This window comes from Labrus bergylta, chromosome 4, assembly GCF_963930695.1.
Source record: "Labrus bergylta chromosome 4, fLabBer1.1, whole genome shotgun sequence".
In the NCBI taxonomy this organism is placed as follows: Eukaryota; Metazoa; Chordata; class Actinopteri; order Labriformes; family Labridae; genus Labrus; species Labrus bergylta.
In genome coordinates this window covers 34,056,716-34,077,385 of record NC_089198.1, presented here as the reverse complement: position 1 = coordinate 34,077,385, position 20,670 = coordinate 34,056,716, and the positions used below count along the sequence as shown (strand labels likewise).

Below are 20,670 nucleotides of genomic sequence, written 5' to 3'. Positions count from 1 at the left end.
TGATGTCTTGATTTGTTTGTGACGACTTGATTTGGTTGTGATGTCTTGATTTGGTTGTGATGACTTGATTTTGTTGTGATGTCTTGATTTGGTTGTGGTCTTGATTTGGTTGTGGTGTCTTGATTTGGTTGTTATGTATTGATTTAGTTGTGGTGCCTTGATTTGGCTGTGGTGTCTTCATTTGGTTGTGATGTCTTGATTTGGTTATGGTGTTTTTATTTGGTTGTGATGTCTTGATTTGGTTGTGGTGTCTTGATTTGGTTGTGGTGTCTTGATTTGGTTGTGGTGTCTTGATTTGGTTGTGATGATTTGATTTGATTGTGGTTTGGTTGTGGTCTTGATTTGGTTGTGGTGACTTGGTTGTGTTGTGGTGTCTTGATTTGGTTGTGTTGTCTTGATTTCGTTATGGTGTCTTGATTTAGTTGTGATGTCTTGATTTGGTTGTGATGTCTTGATTAAGTTATTGTGTCTTGATTTTATTGTGATGCCTTGACATGGTTGTGTTATCTTTGTTTGGTTGTTTGACTTTGTTGATGGTTATTTTCTGCAGCAATTGTTTTCTTAAAGCTCCTGTGAGGTAAGAGGTAAAACTTTCTCCCCAGGGGATGCTTAGTGTGACACAAAAGGTTTTTAGTTGCAAGGTGTTAAGCTCTCAGGTACAGTCATATTGTCTAAAAGTGGAAATCATCCTTTGTAATTACCATTTAAAATCAAATGTCATTATATATAATGAGGTAAAATAAGTGTATAAAAGAAGATTCTTATAAACATGTTTGCATGATTGTTATCCTAATTCACCTCACAGCCATCATAAGAATTGTTTTGTATCCCAGCTCCACTGGTTGCCTGATAAATCATTCAACAAAAATAGCTATTGTAGCTTTTTTTTTTAAAAACAAACACTTTATCATACTTAGGGTATTATAAAAACTATCCCTTCATCCATTGTATCCTCTGAAGTAACTAGGGTTCTTCTTAAAAGCAGGAGATATGGTGACCACACACCATCTTTATATGACTGAAATACATTAAAAAAAAACTACAACAGGCTGTATGGGCGATATACAAATAGACTATATGGAGTATATTTAATTTCTAAGAACTCAAGGTTATATCAATACTGTTTTTTAGTTCATTAATATTTCACAACTGATGGCAAGACAATTCTTAATTTTTTTAGAATGAAATAGAAACAATGTCATAGGTGACAATATTGTTGAAAGCAGCGGGTTGACTCTGAGTGTCATCATATAAATCATATGTAAGATAGAAAATATGAGGCAAAATGTATTAGGAATAACTATAAAATGTTTAATTATATATATATTACAGAATACAATTATATTGTGTCTTGTTAAGTCTAACAAGTCTATTGTTTGTGGCCACCTCCTCCCACATACACATCCATAGGGCCGCATTGTACAGGTTGCCCTGAAATCCTGGCTGCACTAGTTTCCTGTTAGCGGCTGGTGACAGCATAGGGTCAAGTGAAAAGTCAAATAACTTGCTTTTATGTTGAGATAACAGTCTAAAGATACAAATGACATATTTTAATGTTTGGTGTACTTACTTAAAAAATGACAGACTTTGATATGATTGGTTTGATTTGGTTGTGGTTTGGTTTTGGTGTCTTGATTTGGTTGTGGTGTCTTGATTTGGTTGTGATGTCTTGATTTGGCTGTGGTGTCTTGATTTGGTTTTGATGTCTTGATTTGGCTGTGGTGTCTTGATTTGGTTGTGGTGTCTTGATTTGGTTGTGATGTCTTGATTTGGTTTTGGTGTCTTGATTTGACTGTGGTGTCTTGATTTGGTTGTGGTGTATTGATTTAGTGTCTTGATTTGGTTGTGATGTTGCTGATTTGGTTTTGATGTCTTGATTTGGTTGTAATGGCTTGATTTGGCTGTGGTGTCTTGATTTGGTTGTGATGTCTTGATTTGGTTTTGGTGTCTTGATTTGACTGTGGTGTCTTGATTTGGTTTTGGTGTCTTGATTTGTTTGTGACGACTTGATTTGGTTATGGTGTTTTTATTTGGTTGTGATGTCTTGATTTGGTTGTGGTGTCTTGATTTGGTTGTGATGTCTTGATTCGGGTGTGGTGTCTTGATTTAATTATAAATTGGTTGTGATGTCTTGATTTGGTTGTGATGACTTGATTTGGTTGTGATATCTTGATTTGGTTGTGCTGTCTTGATTTGGTTGTGATGTCTTGATCTGGTCATGATTTGGTTGTGATATCTTGATCTGGTCATGATTTGGTTGTGGTGTCTTGATTTGGTTATGATTTGGTTGTGGTCTCTTGATTTGGTTGTGGTGTCGTGATTTGGTTGTGATGTCTTGATTTGGTTGTGATGTCTTGATTTGGTTGTGGTTTGGTTGTGGTGTCTTGATTTGGTTGTGGTGTCTTGATTTGGTTGTGATGTCTTGATTTGGTTGTGGTGTCTTGATTTGGTTGTGATGACTTGATTTGGTTGTGACGACTTGATTTGGTTGTGACGACTTGATTTGGTTGTGACGTCTTGATTTGGTTGTGACGTCTTCCTTTGGTTGTGATGACTTGATTTGGTTGTGATGTCTTGATTTGGTTGTGGTTTGGTTGTGGTCTTGATTTGGTTGTGGTGTCTTGATTTAGTTGTGGTTTCTTGATTTGGTTGTGGTGTCTTGATTTAGTTGTGGTTTCTTGATTTGGTTGTGATGTCTTGATTTGGTTGTGATGTCCTGACTCGGTTGTAATGTCTTGACTTGGTTGTGGTTTGGTTGTGTTGTCTTGATTTGGTTGTGTTGTCTTGATTTTGTTGTGATTTCTTGATTTGGTTGTGATGTCTTGATTTGGTTGTGGTCTTTATTTGGTTGTGGTGTCTTGATTTGGTTGTGGTTTGGTTGTGGTCTTGATTTGGTTGTGACGTCTTGATTTGGTTGTGATGACTTGATTTTGTTGTGATGTTTTGATTTGGTTGTGGTTTGGTTGTGGTCTTGATTTGGTTGTGGTGTCTTGATTTAGTTGTGGTTTCTTGATTTGGTTGTGATGTTTTGATTTGGTTCTGTTGTCTTGATTTGGTTGTGATGATGTTTGGTTGTGGTTTGGTTGTGGTCTTGATTTGGTTGTGATGTCTTTATTTGGTGGTGATGTCTTGATTTGGTTGTGGTGTCTTGATTTGGTTGTGGTGTCTTGATTTGGTTGTGATGTCTTGATTTGGTTGTGATGTCTTGATTTGGTTGTGGTTTGGTTGTGGTCTTGATTTGGTTGTGGTGTCTTGATTTGGTTGTGATGTCTTGATTTGGTCATGATTTGGTTGTGGTGTCTTGATTTGGTTATTATTTGGTTGTGATGTCTTGATTTGGATGTGGTTTGGTTGTGGTGTCTTGATTTGGTTGTGGTTTGGTTGTGGTCTTGATTTGGTTGTGGTGTCTTGATTTGGTTGTGATGTCTTGATTTGTTTGTGACGACTTGATTTGGTTGTGATGTCTTGATTTGGTTGTGATAACTTGATTTTGTTGTGATGTCTTGATTTGGTTGTGGTTTGGTTGTGGTCTTGATTTGTTTGTGGTGTCTTGATTTGTTTGTGACGACTTGATTTGGTTATGGTGTTTTTATTTGGTTGTGATGTCTTGATTTGGTTGTGGTGTCTTGATTTGGTTGTGATGTCTTGATTCAGGTGTGGTGTCTTGATTTAATTATAAATTGGTTGTGATGTCTTGATTTGGTTGTGATGACTTGATTTGGTTGTGCTGTCTTGATTTGGTTGTGATGTCTTGATCTGGTCATGATTTGGTTGTGATATCTTGATCTGGTCATGATTTGGTTGTGGTGTCTTGATTTGGTTATGATGTCTTGATTTGGTTGTGGTTTGGTTGTGGTCTTGATTTGATTGTGGTGTCTTGATTTGGTTGTGACGACTTGATTTGGTTATGGTGTTTTTATTTGGTTGTGATGTCTTGATTTGGTTGTGGTGTCTTGATTTGGTTGTGATGTCTTGATTCAGGTGTGGTGTCTTGATTTAATTATAAATTGGTTGTGATGTCTTGATTTGGTTGTGATGACTTGATTTGGTTGTGCTGTCTTGATTTGGTTGTGATGTCTTGATCTGGTCATGATTTGGTTGTGATATCTTGATCTGGTCATGATTTGGTTGTGGTGTCTTGATTTGGTTATGATTTGGTTGTAATGACTTGATTTGGTTGTGGTGTCTTGATTTGGTTGTGATGTCTTGATTTGGTTGTGGTTTGGTTGTGGTCTTGATTTGATTGTGGTGTCTTGATTTGGTTGTGATGTCTTGATTTGTTTGTGACGACTTGATTTGGTTGTGATGTCTTGATTTGGTTGTGATGACTTGATTTTGTTGTGATGTCTTGATTTGGTTGTGGTCTTGATTTGGTTGTGGTGTCTTGATTTGGTTGTTATGTATTGATTTAGTTGTGGTGCCTTGATTTGGCTGTGGTGTCTTCATTTGGTTGTGATGTCTTGATTTGGTTATGGTGTTTTTATTTGGTTGTGATGTCTTGATTTGGTTGTGGTGTCTTGATTTGGTTGTGGTGTCTTGATTTGGTTGTGGTGTCTTGATTTGGTTGTGATGATTTGATTTGATTGTGGTTTGGTTGTGGTCTTGATTTGGTTGTGGTGACTTGGTTGTGTTGTGGTGTCTTGATTTGGTTGTGTTGTCTTGATTTCGTTATGGTGTCTTGATTTAGTTGTGATGTCTTGATTTGGTTGTGATGTCTTGATTAAGTTATTGTGTCTTGATTTTATTGTGATGCCTTGACATGGTTGTGTTATCTTTGTTTGGTTGTTTGACTTTGTTGATGGTTATTTTCTGCAGCAATTGTTTTCTTAAAGCTCCTGTGAGGTAAGAGGTAAAACTTTCTCCCCAGGGGATGCTTAGTGTGACACAAAAGGTTTTTAGTTGCAAGGTGTTAAGCTCTCAGGTACAGTCATATTGTCTAAAAGTGGAAATCATCCTTTGTAATTACCATTTAAAATCAAATGTCATTATATATAATGAGGTAAAATAAGTGTATAAAAGAAGATTCTTATAAACATGTTTGCATGATTGTTATCCTAATTCACCTCACAGCCATCATAAGAATTGTTTTGTATCCCAGCTCCATTGGTTGCCTGATAAATCATTCAACAAAAATAGCTATTGTAGCTTTTTTTTTTAAAAACAAACACTTTATCATACTTAGGGTATTATAAAAACTATCCCTTCATCCATTGTATCCTCTGAAGTAACTAGGGTTCTTCTTAAAAGCAGGAGATATGGTGACCACACACCATCTTTATATGACTGAAATACATTAAAAAAAAACTACAACAGGCTGTATGGGCGATATACAAATAGACTATATGGAGTATATTTAATTTCTAAGAACTCAAGGTTATATCAATACTGTTTTTTAGTTCATTAATATTTCACAACTGATGGCAAGACAATTCTTAATTTTTTTAGAATGAAATAGAAACAATGTCATAGGTGACAATATTGTTGAAAGCAGCGGGTTGACTCTGAGTGTCATCATATAAATCATATGTAAGATAGAAAATATGAGGCAAAATGTATTAGGAATAACTATAAAATGTTTAATTATATATATATTACAGAATACAATTATATTGTGTCTTGTTAAGTCTAACAAGTCTATTGTTTGTGGCCACCTCCTCCCACATACACATCCATAGGGCCGCATTGTACAGGTTGCCCTGAAATCCTGGCTGCACTAGTTTCCTGTTAGCGGCTGGTGACAGCATAGGGTCAAGTGAAAAGTCAAATAACTTGCTTTTATGTTGAGATAACAGTCTAAAGATACAAATGACATATTTTAATGTTTGGTGTACTTACTTAAAAAATGACAGACTTTGATATGATTGGTTTGATTTGGTTGTGGTTTGGTTTTGGTGTCTTGATTTGGTTGTGGTGTCTTGATTTGGTTGTGATGTCTTGATTTGGCTGTGGTGTCTTGATTTGGTTTTGATGTCTTGATTTGGCTGTGGTGTCTTGATTTGGTTGTGGTGTCTTGATTTGGTTGTGATGTCTTGATTTGGTTTTGGTGTCTTGATTTGACTGTGGTGTCTTGATTTGGTTGTGGTGTATTGATTTAGTGTCTTGATTTGGTTGTGATGTCTTGATTTGGTTGTGATGTTGCTGATTTGGTTTTGATGTCTTGATTTGGTTGTAATGGCTTGATTTGGCTGTGGTGTCTTGATTTGGTTGTGATGTCTTGATTTGGTTTTGGTGTCTTGATTTGACTGTGGTGTCTTGATTTGGTTTTGGTGTCTTGATTTGTTTGTGACGACTTGATTTGGTTATGGTGTTTTTATTTGGTTGTGATGTCTTGATTTGGTTGTGGTGTCTTGATTTGGTTGTGATGTCTTGATTCGGGTGTGGTGTCTTGATTTAATTATAAATTGGTTGTGATGTCTTGATTTGGTTGTGATGACTTGATTTGGTTGTGATATCTTGATTTGGTTGTGCTGTCTTGATTTGGTTGTGATGTCTTGATCTGGTCATGATTTGGTTGTGATATCTTGATCTGGTCATGATTTGGTTGTGGTGTCTTGATTTGGTTATGATTTGGTTGTGGTGTCGTGATTTGGTTGTGATGTCTTGATTTTGTTGTGATGTCTTGATTTGGTTGTGATGTCTTGATTTGGTTGTGGTTTGGTTGTGGTGTCTTGATTTGGTTGTGGTGTCTTGATTTGGTTGTGATGTCTTGATTTGGTTGTGGTGTCTTGATTTGGTTGTGATGACTTGATTTGGTTGTGACGACTTGATTTGGTTGTGACGACTTGATTTGGTTGTGACGTCTTGATTTGGTTGTGACGTCTTCCTTTGGTTGTGATGACTTGATTTGGTTGTGATGTCTTGATTTGGTTGTGGTTTGGTTGTGGTCTTGATTTGGTTGTGGTGTCTTGATTTAGTTGTGGTTTCTTGATTTGGTTGTGGTGTCTTGATTTAGTTGTGGTTTCTTGATTTGGTTGTGATGTCTTGATTTGGTTGTGATGTCCTGACTCGGTTGTAATGTCTTGACTTGGTTGTGGTTTGGTTGTGTTGTCTTGATTTGGTTGTGTTGTCTTGATTTTGTTGTGATTTCTTGATTTGGTTGTGATGTCTTGATTTGGTTGTGGTCTTTATTTGGTTGTGGTGTCTTGATTTGGTTGTGGTTTGGTTGTGGTCTTGATTTGGTTGTGACGTCTTGATTTGGTTGTGATGACTTGATTTTGTTGTGATGTTTTGATTTGGTTGTGGTTTGGTTGTGGTCTTGATTTGGTTGTGGTGTCTTGATTTAGTTGTGGTTTCTTGATTTGGTTGTGATGTTTTGATTTGGTTCTGTTGTCTTGATTTGGTTGTGATGATGTTTGGTTGTGGTTTGGTTGTGGTCTTGATTTGGTTGTGATGTCTTTATTTGGTGGTGATGTCTTGATTTGGTTGTGGTGTCTTGATTTGGTTGTGGTGTCTTGATTTGGTTGTGATGTCTTGATTTGGTTGTGATGTCTTGATTTGGTTGTGGTTTGGTTGTGGTCTTGATTTGGTTGTGGTGTCTTGATTTGGTTGTGATGTCTTGATTTGGTCATGATTTGGTTGTGGTGTCTTGATTTGGTTATTATTTGGTTGTGATGTCTTGATTTGGATGTGGTTTGGTTGTGGTGTCTTGATTTGGTTGTGGTTTGGTTGTGGTCTTGATTTGGTTGTGGTGTCTTGATTTGGTTGTGATGTCTTGATTTGTTTGTGACGACTTGATTTGGTTGTGATGTCTTGATTTGGTTGTGATAACTTGATTTTGTTGTGATGTCTTGATTTGGTTGTGGTTTGGTTGTGGTCTTGATTTGGTTGTGGTGTCTTGATTTGTTTGTGACGACTTGATTTGGTTATGGTGTTTTTATTTGGTTGTGATGTCTTGATTTGGTTGTGGTGTCTTGATTTGGTTGTGATGTCTTGATTTGGTTGTGATGTCTTGATTTGGTTGTGGTTTGGTTGTGGTCTTGATTTGGTTGTGGTGTCTTGATTTGGTTGTGATGTCTTGATTTGGTCATGATTTGGTTGTGGTGTCTTGATTTGGTTATTATTTGGTTGTGATGTCTTGATTTGGATGTGGTTTGGTTGTGGTGTCTTGATTTGGTTGTGGTTTGGTTGTGGTCTTGATTTGGTTGTGGTGTCTTGATTTGGTTGTGATGTCTTGATTTGTTTGTGACGACTTGATTTGGTTGTGATGTCTTGATTTGGTTGTGATAACTTGATTTTGTTGTGATGTCTTGATTTGGTTGTGGTTTGGTTGTGGTCTTGATTTGGTTGTGGTGTCTTGATTTGTTTGTGACGACTTGATTTGGTTATGGTGTTTTTATTTGGTTGTGATGTCTTGATTTGGTTGTGGTGTCTTGATTTGGTTGTGATGTCTTGATTCAGGTGTGGTGTCTTGATTTAATTATAAATTGGTTGTGATGTCTTGATTTGGTTGTGATGACTTGATTTGGTTGTGCTGTCTTGATTTGGTTGTGATGTCTTGATCTGGTCATGATTTGGTTGTGATATCTTGATCTGGTCATGATTTGGTTGTGGTGTCTTGATTTGGTTATGATTTGGTTGTAATGACTTGATTTGGTTGTGGTGTCTTGATTTGGTTGTGATGTCTTGATTTGGTTGTGGTTTGGTTGTGGTCTTGATTTGATTGTGGTGTCTTGATTTGGTTGTGATGTCTTGATTTGTTTGTGACGACTTGATTTGGTTGTGATGTCTTGATTTGGTTGTGATGACTTGATTTTGTTGTGATGTCTTGATTTGGTTGTGGTCTTGATTTGGTTGTGGTGTCTTGATTTGGTTGTTATGTATTGATTTAGTTGTGGTGCCTTGATTTGGCTGTGGTGTCTTCATTTGGTTGTGATGTCTTGATTTGGTTATGGTGTTTTTATTTGGTTGTGATGTCTTGATTTGGTTGTGGTGTCTTGATTTGGTTGTGGTGTCTTGATTTGGTTGTGGTGTCTTGATTTGGTTGTGATGATTTGATTTGATTGTGGTTTGGTTGTGGTCTTGATTTGGTTGTGGTGACTTGGTTGTGTTGTGGTGTCTTGATTTGGTTGTGTTGTCTTGATTTCGTTATGGTGTCTTGATTTAGTTGTGATGTCTTGATTTGGTTGTGATGTCTTGATTAAGTTATTGTGTCTTGATTTTATTGTGATGCCTTGACATGGTTGTGTTATCTTTGTTTGGTTGTTTGACTTTGTTGATGGTTATTTTCTGCAGCAATTGTTTTCTTAAAGCTCCTGTGAGGTAAGAGGTAAAACTTTCTCCCCAGGGGATGCTTAGTGTGACACAAAAGGTTTTTAGTTGCAAGGTGTTAAGCTCTCAGGTACAGTCATATTGTCTAAAAGTGGAAATCATCCTTTGTAATTACCATTTAAAATCAAATGTCATTATATATAATGAGGTAAAATAAGTGTATAAAAGAAGATTCTTATAAACATGTTTGCATGATTGTTATCCTAATTCACCTCACAGCCATCATAAGAATTGTTTTGTATCCCAGCTCCATTGGTTGCCTGATAAATCATTCAACAAAAATAGCTATTGTAGCTTTTTTTTTTAAAAACAAACACTTTATCATACTTAGGGTATTATAAAAACTATCCCTTCATCCATTGTATCCTCTGAAGTAACTAGGGTTCTTCTTAAAAGCAGGAGATATGGTGACCACACACCATCTTTATATGACTGAAATACATTAAAAAAAAACTACAACAGGCTGTATGGGCGATATACAAATAGACTATATGGAGTATATTTAATTTCTAAGAACTCAAGGTTATATCAATACTGTTTTTTAGTTCATTAATATTTCACAACTGATGGCAAGACAATTCTTAATTTTTTTAGAATGAAATAGAAACAATGTCATAGGTGACAATATTGTTGAAAGCAGCGGGTTGACTCTGAGTGTCATCATATAAATCATATGTAAGATAGAAAATATGAGGCAAAATGTATTAGGAATAACTATAAAATGTTTAATTATATATATATTACAGAATACAATTATATTGTGTCTTGTTAAGTCTAACAAGTCTATTGTTTGTGGCCACCTCCTCCCACATACACATCCATAGGGCCGCATTGTACAGGTTGCCCTGAAATCCTGGCTGCACTAGTTTCCTGTTAGCGGCTGGTGACAGCATAGGGTCAAGTGAAAAGTCAAATAACTTGCTTTTATGTTGAGATAACAGTCTAAAGATACAAATGACATATTTTAATGTTTGGTGTACTTACTTAAAAAATGACAGACTTTGATATACATACCTTTTGAATCTTTGTTTCAATTTTCAATTTCCGCCTAAACTACATGTGTGTTTAAGTGTGAATATTTCAAAATTGAACATGGTATCGATAAAAACTTTGCATAATTGAAACTAATAACTATCTGTGAACATCCTGTCCAAATTTGGTGAAATTCTGATTCCCAGAGATACATGTTATAAGGCTAGAGCTGTCCCTTTTGGAGAAGCCCTAATTTGACCTATTGTTTTTTGGTAAGATGCATAAAACATCCAAAAAAAGTTATTTTGCAGTAAAATATTTTTATACAACCATCCGTTTCATAAACTAGACATGTTCAGGTTATGGAAAAATATGGTTGTGCTTTGTTCTACCTCGGGTAGGGGTATCTCAACTTTTAGGAGCCCAAGTTCCTCTACTAGTACTATTATATTAATTATTCATCAAATCAACAAAAAGCAGTTTCGTCTCGCCATCGTCATATTTGACTAATTTAAAAAAGACCTTCGTTTTTTTCGTTGACGAGATTAACACTTGACCTGAAGAAGCCAAAGCAAAAATGTATTTAATCTTAGGAACAATCTGTAACATTTCTGAGCATTGGAATAATAATTATAAAACATTTAAAAGAATAGATGTCTTTATAAGGAGAAAACTAAATACTGTGGCAGAATCTCTTATTTGATATTTAATACTTAGATTTGACATCATCAGGTAATATTGTAATATTATTGTAATATTCCAAAGCGATTAGGGCTTCATTCTTGGAGGGTTCAAAGTCACTTCTTTTCCCCTGAACAGTGGTACAGTGTGTTGGATAACAAAGTTGTTTTTTGATTCTCCTCTACATTTTTGTATCCCCTTAGTTGTCTCTCCTCCCATCAAGGTGCGCTGGCATTCATCTTCTCCTGGCAGCTGTCCCAGAAGTTGAGCAGTCTATTGTCCTTATTGATGCAGAAGTCAGTGAAGTCTCTGAGGAGGCGCTCAGCCAGCCGCTCATCACCAAGCACGCCCGTCCTCCAAGCCTTGGTTAGCATGGTGTTGTACGCCCAGTAATAACCAACCCGCTCCTCGCCGCCAAACGCCCCCTGGCTGTTGGAGGTGGTAGAGTTTCTGCGTCTGCGCTGCTGGCCGCTCGAGTACTTCCTTTTGGAGTACGGCAGCTGCAGGAAAACAGTTCCTGAAGGAAGGAACGCAGAAGTTTGTCAAGTTCAAGAAAACAAAAAAACAATGCAGTTTTGTTGTTTTTTATGCTGTGATGTGACAAACCTGTTACATGGATGTACTGGGGCTTGTTCTCAGAAGGAAAATTAAAAGCAGAAGGAGAAAACTTGTCGTGCACAAATCCAAATCTGGTTAAAAAAGCACAATGACACAGACTATTAGGGTCAGGACTCAGAACGTCAGAATCCTAAATTAAAAAATTAGGTTATACTTGAAAACATTCTGACTGTAAAATATGACATTTTGATCAAAAAATAAATATAAGTTTGCAATAAGATGAATTATATTTTAGATCTAACTTAGCTATGTGGCTAACAATCTGTGCAAAAATAAGATTTTTCAGGAATCATGTAACATTTTGAATCATACAATGAAAAGCACCACTGTTAGGAATCTAGGAGTTCTTCTTGATCAAGATATGTCTTTTAGCTCTCACATCAGGCAAGTTTCAAGAACAGCCTATTTTCACCTTCGTAATATATCCAAGATCAGGAATATCCTGTCGCAAAATGATGCAGAAAAACTAGTTCATGCATTTGTTACCTCCAGATTGAATTATTGTAACTCTCTTTTGTCAGGGTGCTCTGGCAAATCTCTAAAGACTCTTCAACTGGTCCAGAACGCTGCAGCTCGTGTACTGACCAGAACTAGGAAAAGGGACCACATTACTCCTGTCTTGGCTTCTCTTCACTGGCTCCCTATACAGTCTAGAATATAATTCAAGATCCTTCTTCTCACTTACAAAGCTCTAAATGGCCAGGCACCATCTTATCTTAAGGAGCTACTAGTGCCGTACTGTCCCTCGAGAGCATTGTGGTCCCGGAGTGCAGGCCTGCTGGTGGTACCTACAGTCTCCAAGTGTACTATGGGGGGTAAAGCCTTCAGTTATCGGGCTCCTCTCCTCTGGAACCGCCTTCCAGCCGGGGTCCGGGAGGCAGATACAGTCTGTATTTTTAAGAATAGACTTAAAACTTTCCTTTTTGATAAATCTTATAGTTAGGGCCGGTGCTGGTGTAGACCAGCTCTTAGTTATGCTGCTATAGGCTTAGACTACCGGGGGAACTGGCACCTTGAGTCTCTCAGTACATCATATTACTGCATGTATCTATCTGTAAATCTCAGTCACTAACCACCTACTTTCCTGGGAGCTTTTGAGCTCTCTTAGGCTCCTCAAGATCGTTGGAGGATCGTTTTCTTAGCACTGTAACTTTTGCTGCTTTGCTAAAGTGCTCATGATGGATAGGCCGGATCTTTGTAACATAGCAATAAGTAAGGTCTTTTACCTGCTCTTTTGTAATGTTAACAGACAAAGAGTAAGGTATTTTACCTGCTTTTTGTAAAGTGTCTTGAGATAACACTTGTTATGAGTTGACGCTATACAAATAAAATTGAAAATTGAAATTGAATTGAAATTGAAAAATGTTCATTTAATCAGAAAGTACCTTCTCTTCTTTCCATTGACTATGGCATCTTATTTTATTGCACACCATGAATGTTAAAAGAATCATTGAGAACAAAGAGATATTCTGTTTGTTAAATCTGAAAGTCTTTGCGTGCTAAACTTGTCCTTCCACCACTCAGTATTCACTTCTCAAAAGGTTCCATGTTGTCCCTATTAAAGTCAAGAAAAACAAAACGTCACAAACCGGTACAGTATGGCCTCCTGAAAGAGCTGCATCCTGTCCCAGTACGTCTCTGGTTCAAAACCTGTTAGATCAAAATCAACATGTTTAGTGGCTGAGCTTATGCACACAGGAACATTAAGTCACATAGCCTCTATACCTTCAAACAGGTTGTCACTGCTGTTCTTTAGCAGACAGTGGATGTTCAGAGGAATGAAGAGCTGGGCCCTCAGTGGATCTCCATAAAGGTAAGAGGTCAGTGCAAAGGGAACCTCCAGCACAGGGACCAACAGGAAGCCGCAGGAGGCTGCTTTCCTGTGCCAGCCTTGAACCTGAGAGAGAAGATTTGAGCTATTCCTTCTGTCCTGTATCCTATCCCGAACCCTAACCCAGGACCAACTTTAACTCAAGTACTTGCACATGAGCGATCTTTGAACAAAGGGTTCTTGTGTGTCTTTGCATGTTCTGTAATTTAAGCTTGAGTGCCAAAAGGTGTAACACTTGAAGATTCAGCACTCCACTCTGCAGTAGCTACTCCTGGGTGTTTACTCAGTTGTTGACAGTTCTGTCACCGGTCATAATGCATTGTAAAAAACTAGAAAGACTATTAAGCAGAATTTGTAGAGAAATTCTACAATGTCAGTTGATTATATTGTTGCATAAGAAACACAAACATGTCAAAGATAAGATAGTGATAAATCCTTTCATCCTGTTTTAGAAAGCTCTGGTAGATTGATTTGGCTTTTCACTCTTAATTCTGTGTTTTTTTTTACCTAATCGTTATTGAATGCTGTTAGTTTTTGTATGTCTCCCCTCTGTCCTATGATCAAACTTTGTATGGGATCAAAGTTGCTAAACTTTTCAGAACTTGTTGAGATCCCCGTTTATTAGAATCTACGTTTTCAAATATAACGCCTTCATGTGTCACTTGATGTACATGTGATGTAATTACCATCTCAAAGAGCACAGCAGCAGTGACGGCCATCCAGTGAAGCTTTATCTCAAAGGCAGCATTCAGGGAGAAGTTTCCATGGTAATAACAGCTGCACCACTCGGTCCGCTCACTGCGGTTGTTTACATCCACGTCCAGAGTGACTGTCTTCTGCTCGGGGACAGTAGCAGCTGGAAGACAGATGGAGAGACAGTAAGACACAAAGCAGGAATGCAAAAGATGGAGAGATGATAGCAGCAGGCGGAGGGAGGAGTGAAAGCAAACTTTATATTTATAGAGTGTGTTTGAGTCTGCCATGATGAGACGTTGGTGAAAAGTCAAATATAAAACCCAGGGCTCAATCTGAGATAACGTCTTTACATATTCATGAACAGTGTTTGTGACATGACTTTGTTACATAAATAAGATGTTTCAGAAATTCCAATATATACACCAATAAACCATTTTATGTCAGGGCACACTACTTGTACAATACTATACTAATAAATGTAAAATAAACGTATCACGAATACTAATTTTTTAAAAATGAATATAAAATGTTTTAGTTTAAAACAGAAAACTATCAGAGTTATTTGGGGAGTCTTACTAAAACATGTACGACCCATGGACATTTCATTTGACCTTCATTTGTTTATATTTTCTTTCATCTCATTTGTAAAGCAGTTTAACCATATTATTAATAATATTGTAAAGTAGTGTTGTATAGATTTACACTGAAGTGTGTATTTCAACAAACAGTGTTCATCTCCACATTGACCCACAAACACTAAGGTCAACAAATATAAATATATATTAATGATAAAAGCATCAATTAAAGACTTCTGCAGGAAACCAATAAAAGATGAGAGACGGCAAACAGGAAAAGAAGTCAGTTGCAAAGTTGTTGTTTTAAAGACGTATATGATGCAGAAGAAAATAAAAAAGATGTTAGGTCACAGGTGATAGTGGCATGAAGCAAGAATAAAAACACTGTCACAACATTCTGTGTTGTTGTGAAAGTGATTCATGTTCAAAAGTCGGGAGGAGAGCGACGGGGAGGACAGAGCACACCACATGACTACTGAACCACAGCCGCTAATACCCACAGCATGCACACCAAATACTACACACTGACTACACGGCATCCACTGATTGAAAATTTGGTCATCATTCAATTTGGTGTCTTCATCAAACATTGACAGAGTTGGTAAGGACAGATAAATAAAAGTAGGACTAGAGGAGACACACTGATCTATAGACCAGATGTTCAATGCAGATCTACAGACCACTGAGAGGTCCAGTGTCTCCTCATCACACCTACAAACAGATGACAAATCATGTCACCAGATATCAAATCAGTTCTGTGTTGAAGATTGGAATCATAGTGTTGGAGATGGATGATTATTAATGATTTGTAACAACATCTGATGTTTAAATAAAGGCCTCATTCTTTGGCTACATTACATTTTGTTTTGAATATTCAACATTTGGTTTATAAAAAAAAAAACATCTTCCTTTTTTTTTTTTTTTACAAAACCTAGTCATTACACTCAGATCACTTTTTTTAATAGCTTCACTAACTCAGGCAGCTTATTTGCATTTTTTTTAACTATTTATGTAAACATTTTATTTAACCATTGGAAGAGTTGTCTTCTACATGAGAACATTGTTTACCAGTGGTAGAACCAGTGAGTGGAGTGGCTCGCCTATTATAACTATTCAGAGTTTAAAAACTACATGGCCCAACTCCATCACGATAAGATAAGATGTTGAAATATTTATGATCAGTTTGTAGGATTTAGTAGCATCTAATATGGGTTGATGCCGTTTCAGGGTTTTATGACACTGCCAACCAAAGAGCCTTTAAATCAAGATGATCTGCATTGAACTGGTTGAAGGCAGATTGTGGCTCCTCGGCGGTGTGGATTGGGCTGGGAGGATGGAGCTGGCTGTACCTAGCAGTGCAGCAGCCTGGCTGCGTCCTCCAAAGCTGCGGCTGAAGGAGCTGTGCCTACTTGCGTAAGAGGCTGGCCGGCTGGGCAACCAGGGCAATAAAAAGGCCGGGAGGTTGCAGGCTTGAGGCTCCTCCAGCACAAAAGCCACCTCAAACCATTTCCTCTGGAACATGGCAAAGTCCTCCCGTGCTGCAGTAGACCACCCTACAGATGCAGAGGGAGGGGGCGGGGAGGTTGGACCTGCAGAGGACACAACAGAATGTTGACAATATGCTCTCCAAACCTTTACATATGACCTGACAATTGCATTTCTACGTTGAATATTAAAGATCCATATGGCCTCTGAATGCGTTTATATGGATTCACCATCCTTCTCTCCCACTATCCTGTAGAAGTAGAATCCATAGACAAAGGTGCGCATGGCATCTCCTGAAGCGTGAGCCACCAAACCTTCATCCAGCATTTTCTACACAAAGCAAAAATACAGAAAACATTGACTACATAATCCTAAAGAACAGAATTTCAGAAAGAAAAAGGGTCTCTTCTTTTTAAACATCCTCTGACTTTTTAAGGGATACTTTGGATGAGCTTAGACTGTCACTAATGTCTGCAGTAAAGAAGCATCTGGTCTGCAAACCTGCTCATTTAGAACAACTATTACCTGCATGATATCTACAGCCATTCCCTGAGTGGCCATGCCCTCCACATTGTTGACAAGCCAATGAACGACCTCGGCACTAATGAAGCAGTTGATTGGTAGGCCCTTTTGTTCTGGAAGCAGCTGTACCCCTGTCCTGTTACAGAAAACACAATACTATGAGAAGACTGATAAAGGAATGACAATAAAGAATGATTCAGATTAAATACTAAAGTTCTCTTTAAAGGTGTCTGATCTATGAAGAATCAGAATAAATAAAGCATTAGAAGAACAACTGAGAGGTTGTTTTTTTCTGAGCCATGCTCCTGAAACCAAACAAAAAAAATTGAGTTTTACGTGGGATGTTTGATGGCTTCCAGGATCTCCAGGAGTGTTGAGGAAGAAGAGAGGGAAAGAGCTCCTGCTGCAGACTGCCCACTGAGAACACATACATGATCAGTGGTATGCACAGGTTGTATTTTAGGCCTGCCTTATTGAAGTCAACTAATATAAGCAAACAAAGAAAGATTTAGTTTGAGTCACTTTTCCATTCAAATGTTTTTCAGAGTTAGGAGTTTGATGCTATAAAATACAAATGTAACAATTGTAAAAATATTTATCTAGAAATCTCTTCTTTCTTTAAATTGATAGTGTTAAGTATTGAGTACATGAGGTATGAGGTTACCTGGTGTCCGTGGTGTTGCTGTTGCTGGCTGCAGTCTCTGATACAGACGCTGCTGCTGCTCCAGCTGTCATTGAAGGAGGGACTCCTTTATCTGCAGCCTCGTTGGCATCAGCTAACTACACAGATAAAGGCACTTCATTCATTAGATGGTCAGCATGTTTCCCCAAATCAGAGCAAATTGGAGAGCATTAGTTTTCAGTGTTTAGATCACATACTGACAGAAGTATTGGTCCCCTAGCCCGACATGCAGACGGAACATGTCTGTACCTCAATACTGTGAAAATGTTCATGGTTCTTGTCTGAAGAGAAAGCATTATGTTCTTATAGAAACCTGGTTATTCATATCCAGGTATGACTCCTCTACATCCCTTACATCTGACTTTTTGTACTGAAATGATCATTGGTTGCCTATATATCTTTCATCTTTTACTTCATGCATCGATCAGGCTTCTATGTCATTGTTTCAAAATGTGACTAATACAGCTTTTATTGGACTACTGCATCATCCTAACTTCGACGCATTTACCCTACCCCTGATTAGGGAAGTGGCCCTTGGGAACAAAGCTACAAGGGTTGAATTTTTCATAAGGAAAAGGGACACAGCTCAATATGCCTTACTTTTTTCTTAATTCATACATGCAACATGAACTGTACACTCAGTCAAAAATCATTGCTTACACAAAGTCCTTCTGACAACTCGAGAACCCATTTTCCTCAAAATCTTAAATCAATGTCTCTGTATTGTTTAATTAAAATAATGCATTTCCATGTTAGACTGCCTCATTTTGCAAAGCATTATGGAATGTCTCTTAATTTGTGGTCTGCAATGTGAAAACATCCCATTTGACTGGTCAGATGACCAATATCTCCCAACGCCTAACAAGACCATCTTATCACCTTGGTAGTGTGCAAATAGGAGCAGCTTTCTGAAGTCACCTGTTTTGGTAATGAATGGTATTCTGGTTTTGATCATATTTAAGATATTATATATGCGTGAATGGACTCAAACCAATCTGCATATGCTCTTTAAGGTAAGATTATAGAGCTACCAGCAGTTTAATTTGTTGCATTATTATAACTGTAGTAAAATGTATTCAGACTCAGAGCACAGATTTTTGTCAATGGATATACATAGAGAATTTCATATAATCCAAAATATTCAGACCTAGTGTAAATGACCTGCTCATGCATTAACTCAAGTTAGTCATGTTAGTAATGTGGGTTCACCTTAAAAGCGTGTGTGTTGTGAACAAGAGTGATCTATTAATTGTCAAACTAAATTATTTTCCTCTGTTTGGTTTGTGTCGAAAATGTTGGATGAAGGAAAAGTGGCCAATTCTCTGGGAACATTTTTGGAAAGACTTTCATCGATTGGAATGGATCCCATACGTGCACGGAAAAGTAGGACAGAGGGATGGTATATATATATATATATATATATATATATATATATATATATATAATCTAGATATAGATTGTACTCACAGGCAAAAACAGTTGGCCAAAAGTTAGTAATTTATTTAGTAAGACTATATTCAGAAAATTAACAGATAAATCTTATTTCAGCAGTATACAACTATCAGCAGCTTGGACCCTTCGTATTTTTTTTGCCTTCATTAAAAAGGAGAGCTGAAGAGAGTCTGGAAATGTGAAGAAAAGAGACAGGCAGACATGCATCGAAAAGCGGGAGGCTAACGATGCCTTGAGAACTTTGCCTCTGTACATGTGGCGCCCTCTTTATCCCATCTCTCCCCTATCCCTTTCCAAGCCCGGCGCAGTCTAGGCCTATGAAGGCTGTTTCGTCATGAGCCGGGGATCCAGCCAAAGATTTCTGCCTTTTAATAAGACAGTTTTTCTTACCACTGTAACTTTTGCTGCTAGATAGGCTGGGTCTTTGTAATATAGCAATAAGTAAGGTCTTTTACCTGCTTTTTGTAACATAACAATAAGTAAGGTCTTTTACCTGCTTTTTGTAACATAACAATGAGTAAGGTCTTTTACCTGGTCTTTTACCTACCTGAGTAAGGTCTTTTACCTGCTTTTTGTAAAGTGCCTTGAGATAACACTTGTTATGAGTTGACGCTATACAAATAAAAATTGATTGATTGATTGATTAATTAAATGCTGTCCTGGTGTAAGAGTTGACAATGGCACACTTCGAGCAGGCTCCAACAATACTGGTCACAGAGAACATTTTTTAAAACAGGGGATAACTACAATCTGCTGGGGCACCGCCACTTAAACATCATGCCTCCAACACACCGCAATGTTTGTACACACAATGCAAATGCAGAAAAGCAGAAATGCAGTGATGCAAAGTGATTTGATGAAACTACAGCACACACACAACAAAACACACAGCTTTAGTGATGCACAGGGACCTCGTTACTAACCTGAGAGTAATAGATGTAGGACGAGCGAGGGCTACGTATAAAATCCAAAATAAAGGCAGCATCCTGTCAGCATACAGGAAGAACATAACCAAGGATCAAACACCCAAAGCTTAGCAAAAGGAGCAGAACTAAGGCGTGGAGAATAAAGCAGATGGAAAGAGACACAACACCAAAAGTCCCAGTCCCAAGAACAAGCAACAAAATCAATGTTTTCCAAGTATCTGTTATTGATTAACATATATTCCAATTTCTCTACAGCAATGTGAATTAACTTTTTCTAATCATACATATTAAAGATGCTTACCCTCCGGGGACTGTCAACGTATGTGGGAGCTGTGGCCACACTTGTGAGGTCGCCGACAGTTGTTTGGGGTTTTGCCTGCTGCTGCTCCTCCAGTGTCCTGGGACAAAAGAAATGGAAAGAGTTAGCAGTGAGATTTGAAGGGGCAAATGCAAATATTTGGGGATTGCTTTCCTGGGAGACACTCACTTCTGGTTCTGCTCCATCTCCAGCAACGCTGACAAAGCTGAAGTGCCTTTTTTGCCTTGAGGGGGTGCCAAAGGTTCAGTAGGAAAGGGAAGGGGATGAGTGGTAACCTGAAGTCCTTTCAATGGTGTGCCCTTCTGTTATGCAAAAAAAAGGGTAAAATAAAAATGCTGAGTGTACATTAGCACATAGATACAGTAAAAACTGCTGGTTTACTTCATGATTCTAAATGGGTACCTCTGTACAAGAAAAAGGCAATATTTAATGTTATGTATTATTAGTAGCTGCATATGTAACAAGTCATCTGTAGGACATCTGACCACTGCTGTTCTCAAGTCTTCCCTTTAAGTTGACCTCGACTATAAACTCACAAATACAAAAATTTCAAATGACCTCTGATCAAAGAAGAGTGCTCTTATTATTATTTCTTTATACAACGTTTTTTATGTAAATGATGAATAACATTAAATGCCATGATT

The 20,670-nt window shown here is 37.6% G+C and overlaps 1 protein-coding gene across 8 annotated transcripts in view; it reads right to left on the bottom strand.

Annotated features, from left to right (window-relative positions):
- Positions 1 to 10,805: 10,805 nt before the first annotated feature.
- Positions 10,806 to 20,670, bottom strand: part of depdc5 (DEP domain containing 5, GATOR1 subcomplex subunit) — a 46,428-nt gene continuing 36,563 nt past the window's right edge. For 6 of the 8 annotated variants that reach the window (XM_065954427.1, XM_020647017.3, XM_020647019.3 and 3 more), the window contains 13 exons: positions 20,195 to 20,328; positions 20,009 to 20,105; positions 19,705 to 19,767; positions 17,312 to 17,427; positions 16,984 to 17,064; positions 16,651 to 16,783; positions 16,356 to 16,455; positions 15,990 to 16,229; positions 14,056 to 14,225; positions 13,264 to 13,435; positions 13,128 to 13,188; positions 11,527 to 11,609; positions 10,806 to 11,437 (listed from right to left, as the gene is read on the bottom strand). In XM_065954427.1, the coding sequence (XP_065810499.1) occupies positions 11,139 to 11,437; positions 11,527 to 11,609; positions 13,128 to 13,188; positions 13,264 to 13,435; positions 14,056 to 14,225; positions 15,990 to 16,229; positions 16,356 to 16,455; positions 16,651 to 16,783; positions 16,984 to 17,064; positions 17,312 to 17,427; positions 19,705 to 19,767; positions 20,009 to 20,105; positions 20,195 to 20,328 (1,749 nt within the window). In that variant the 3' untranslated portion in view covers positions 10,806 to 11,138. The remainder of the gene's footprint in view (positions 11,438 to 11,526; positions 11,610 to 13,127; positions 13,189 to 13,263; positions 13,436 to 14,055; positions 14,226 to 15,989; positions 16,230 to 16,355; positions 16,456 to 16,650; positions 16,784 to 16,983; positions 17,065 to 17,311; positions 17,428 to 19,704; positions 19,768 to 20,008; positions 20,106 to 20,194; positions 20,329 to 20,670) is intronic. The other 2 variants (XM_020647020.3, XM_020647021.3) reach the window with 2 other exon arrangements.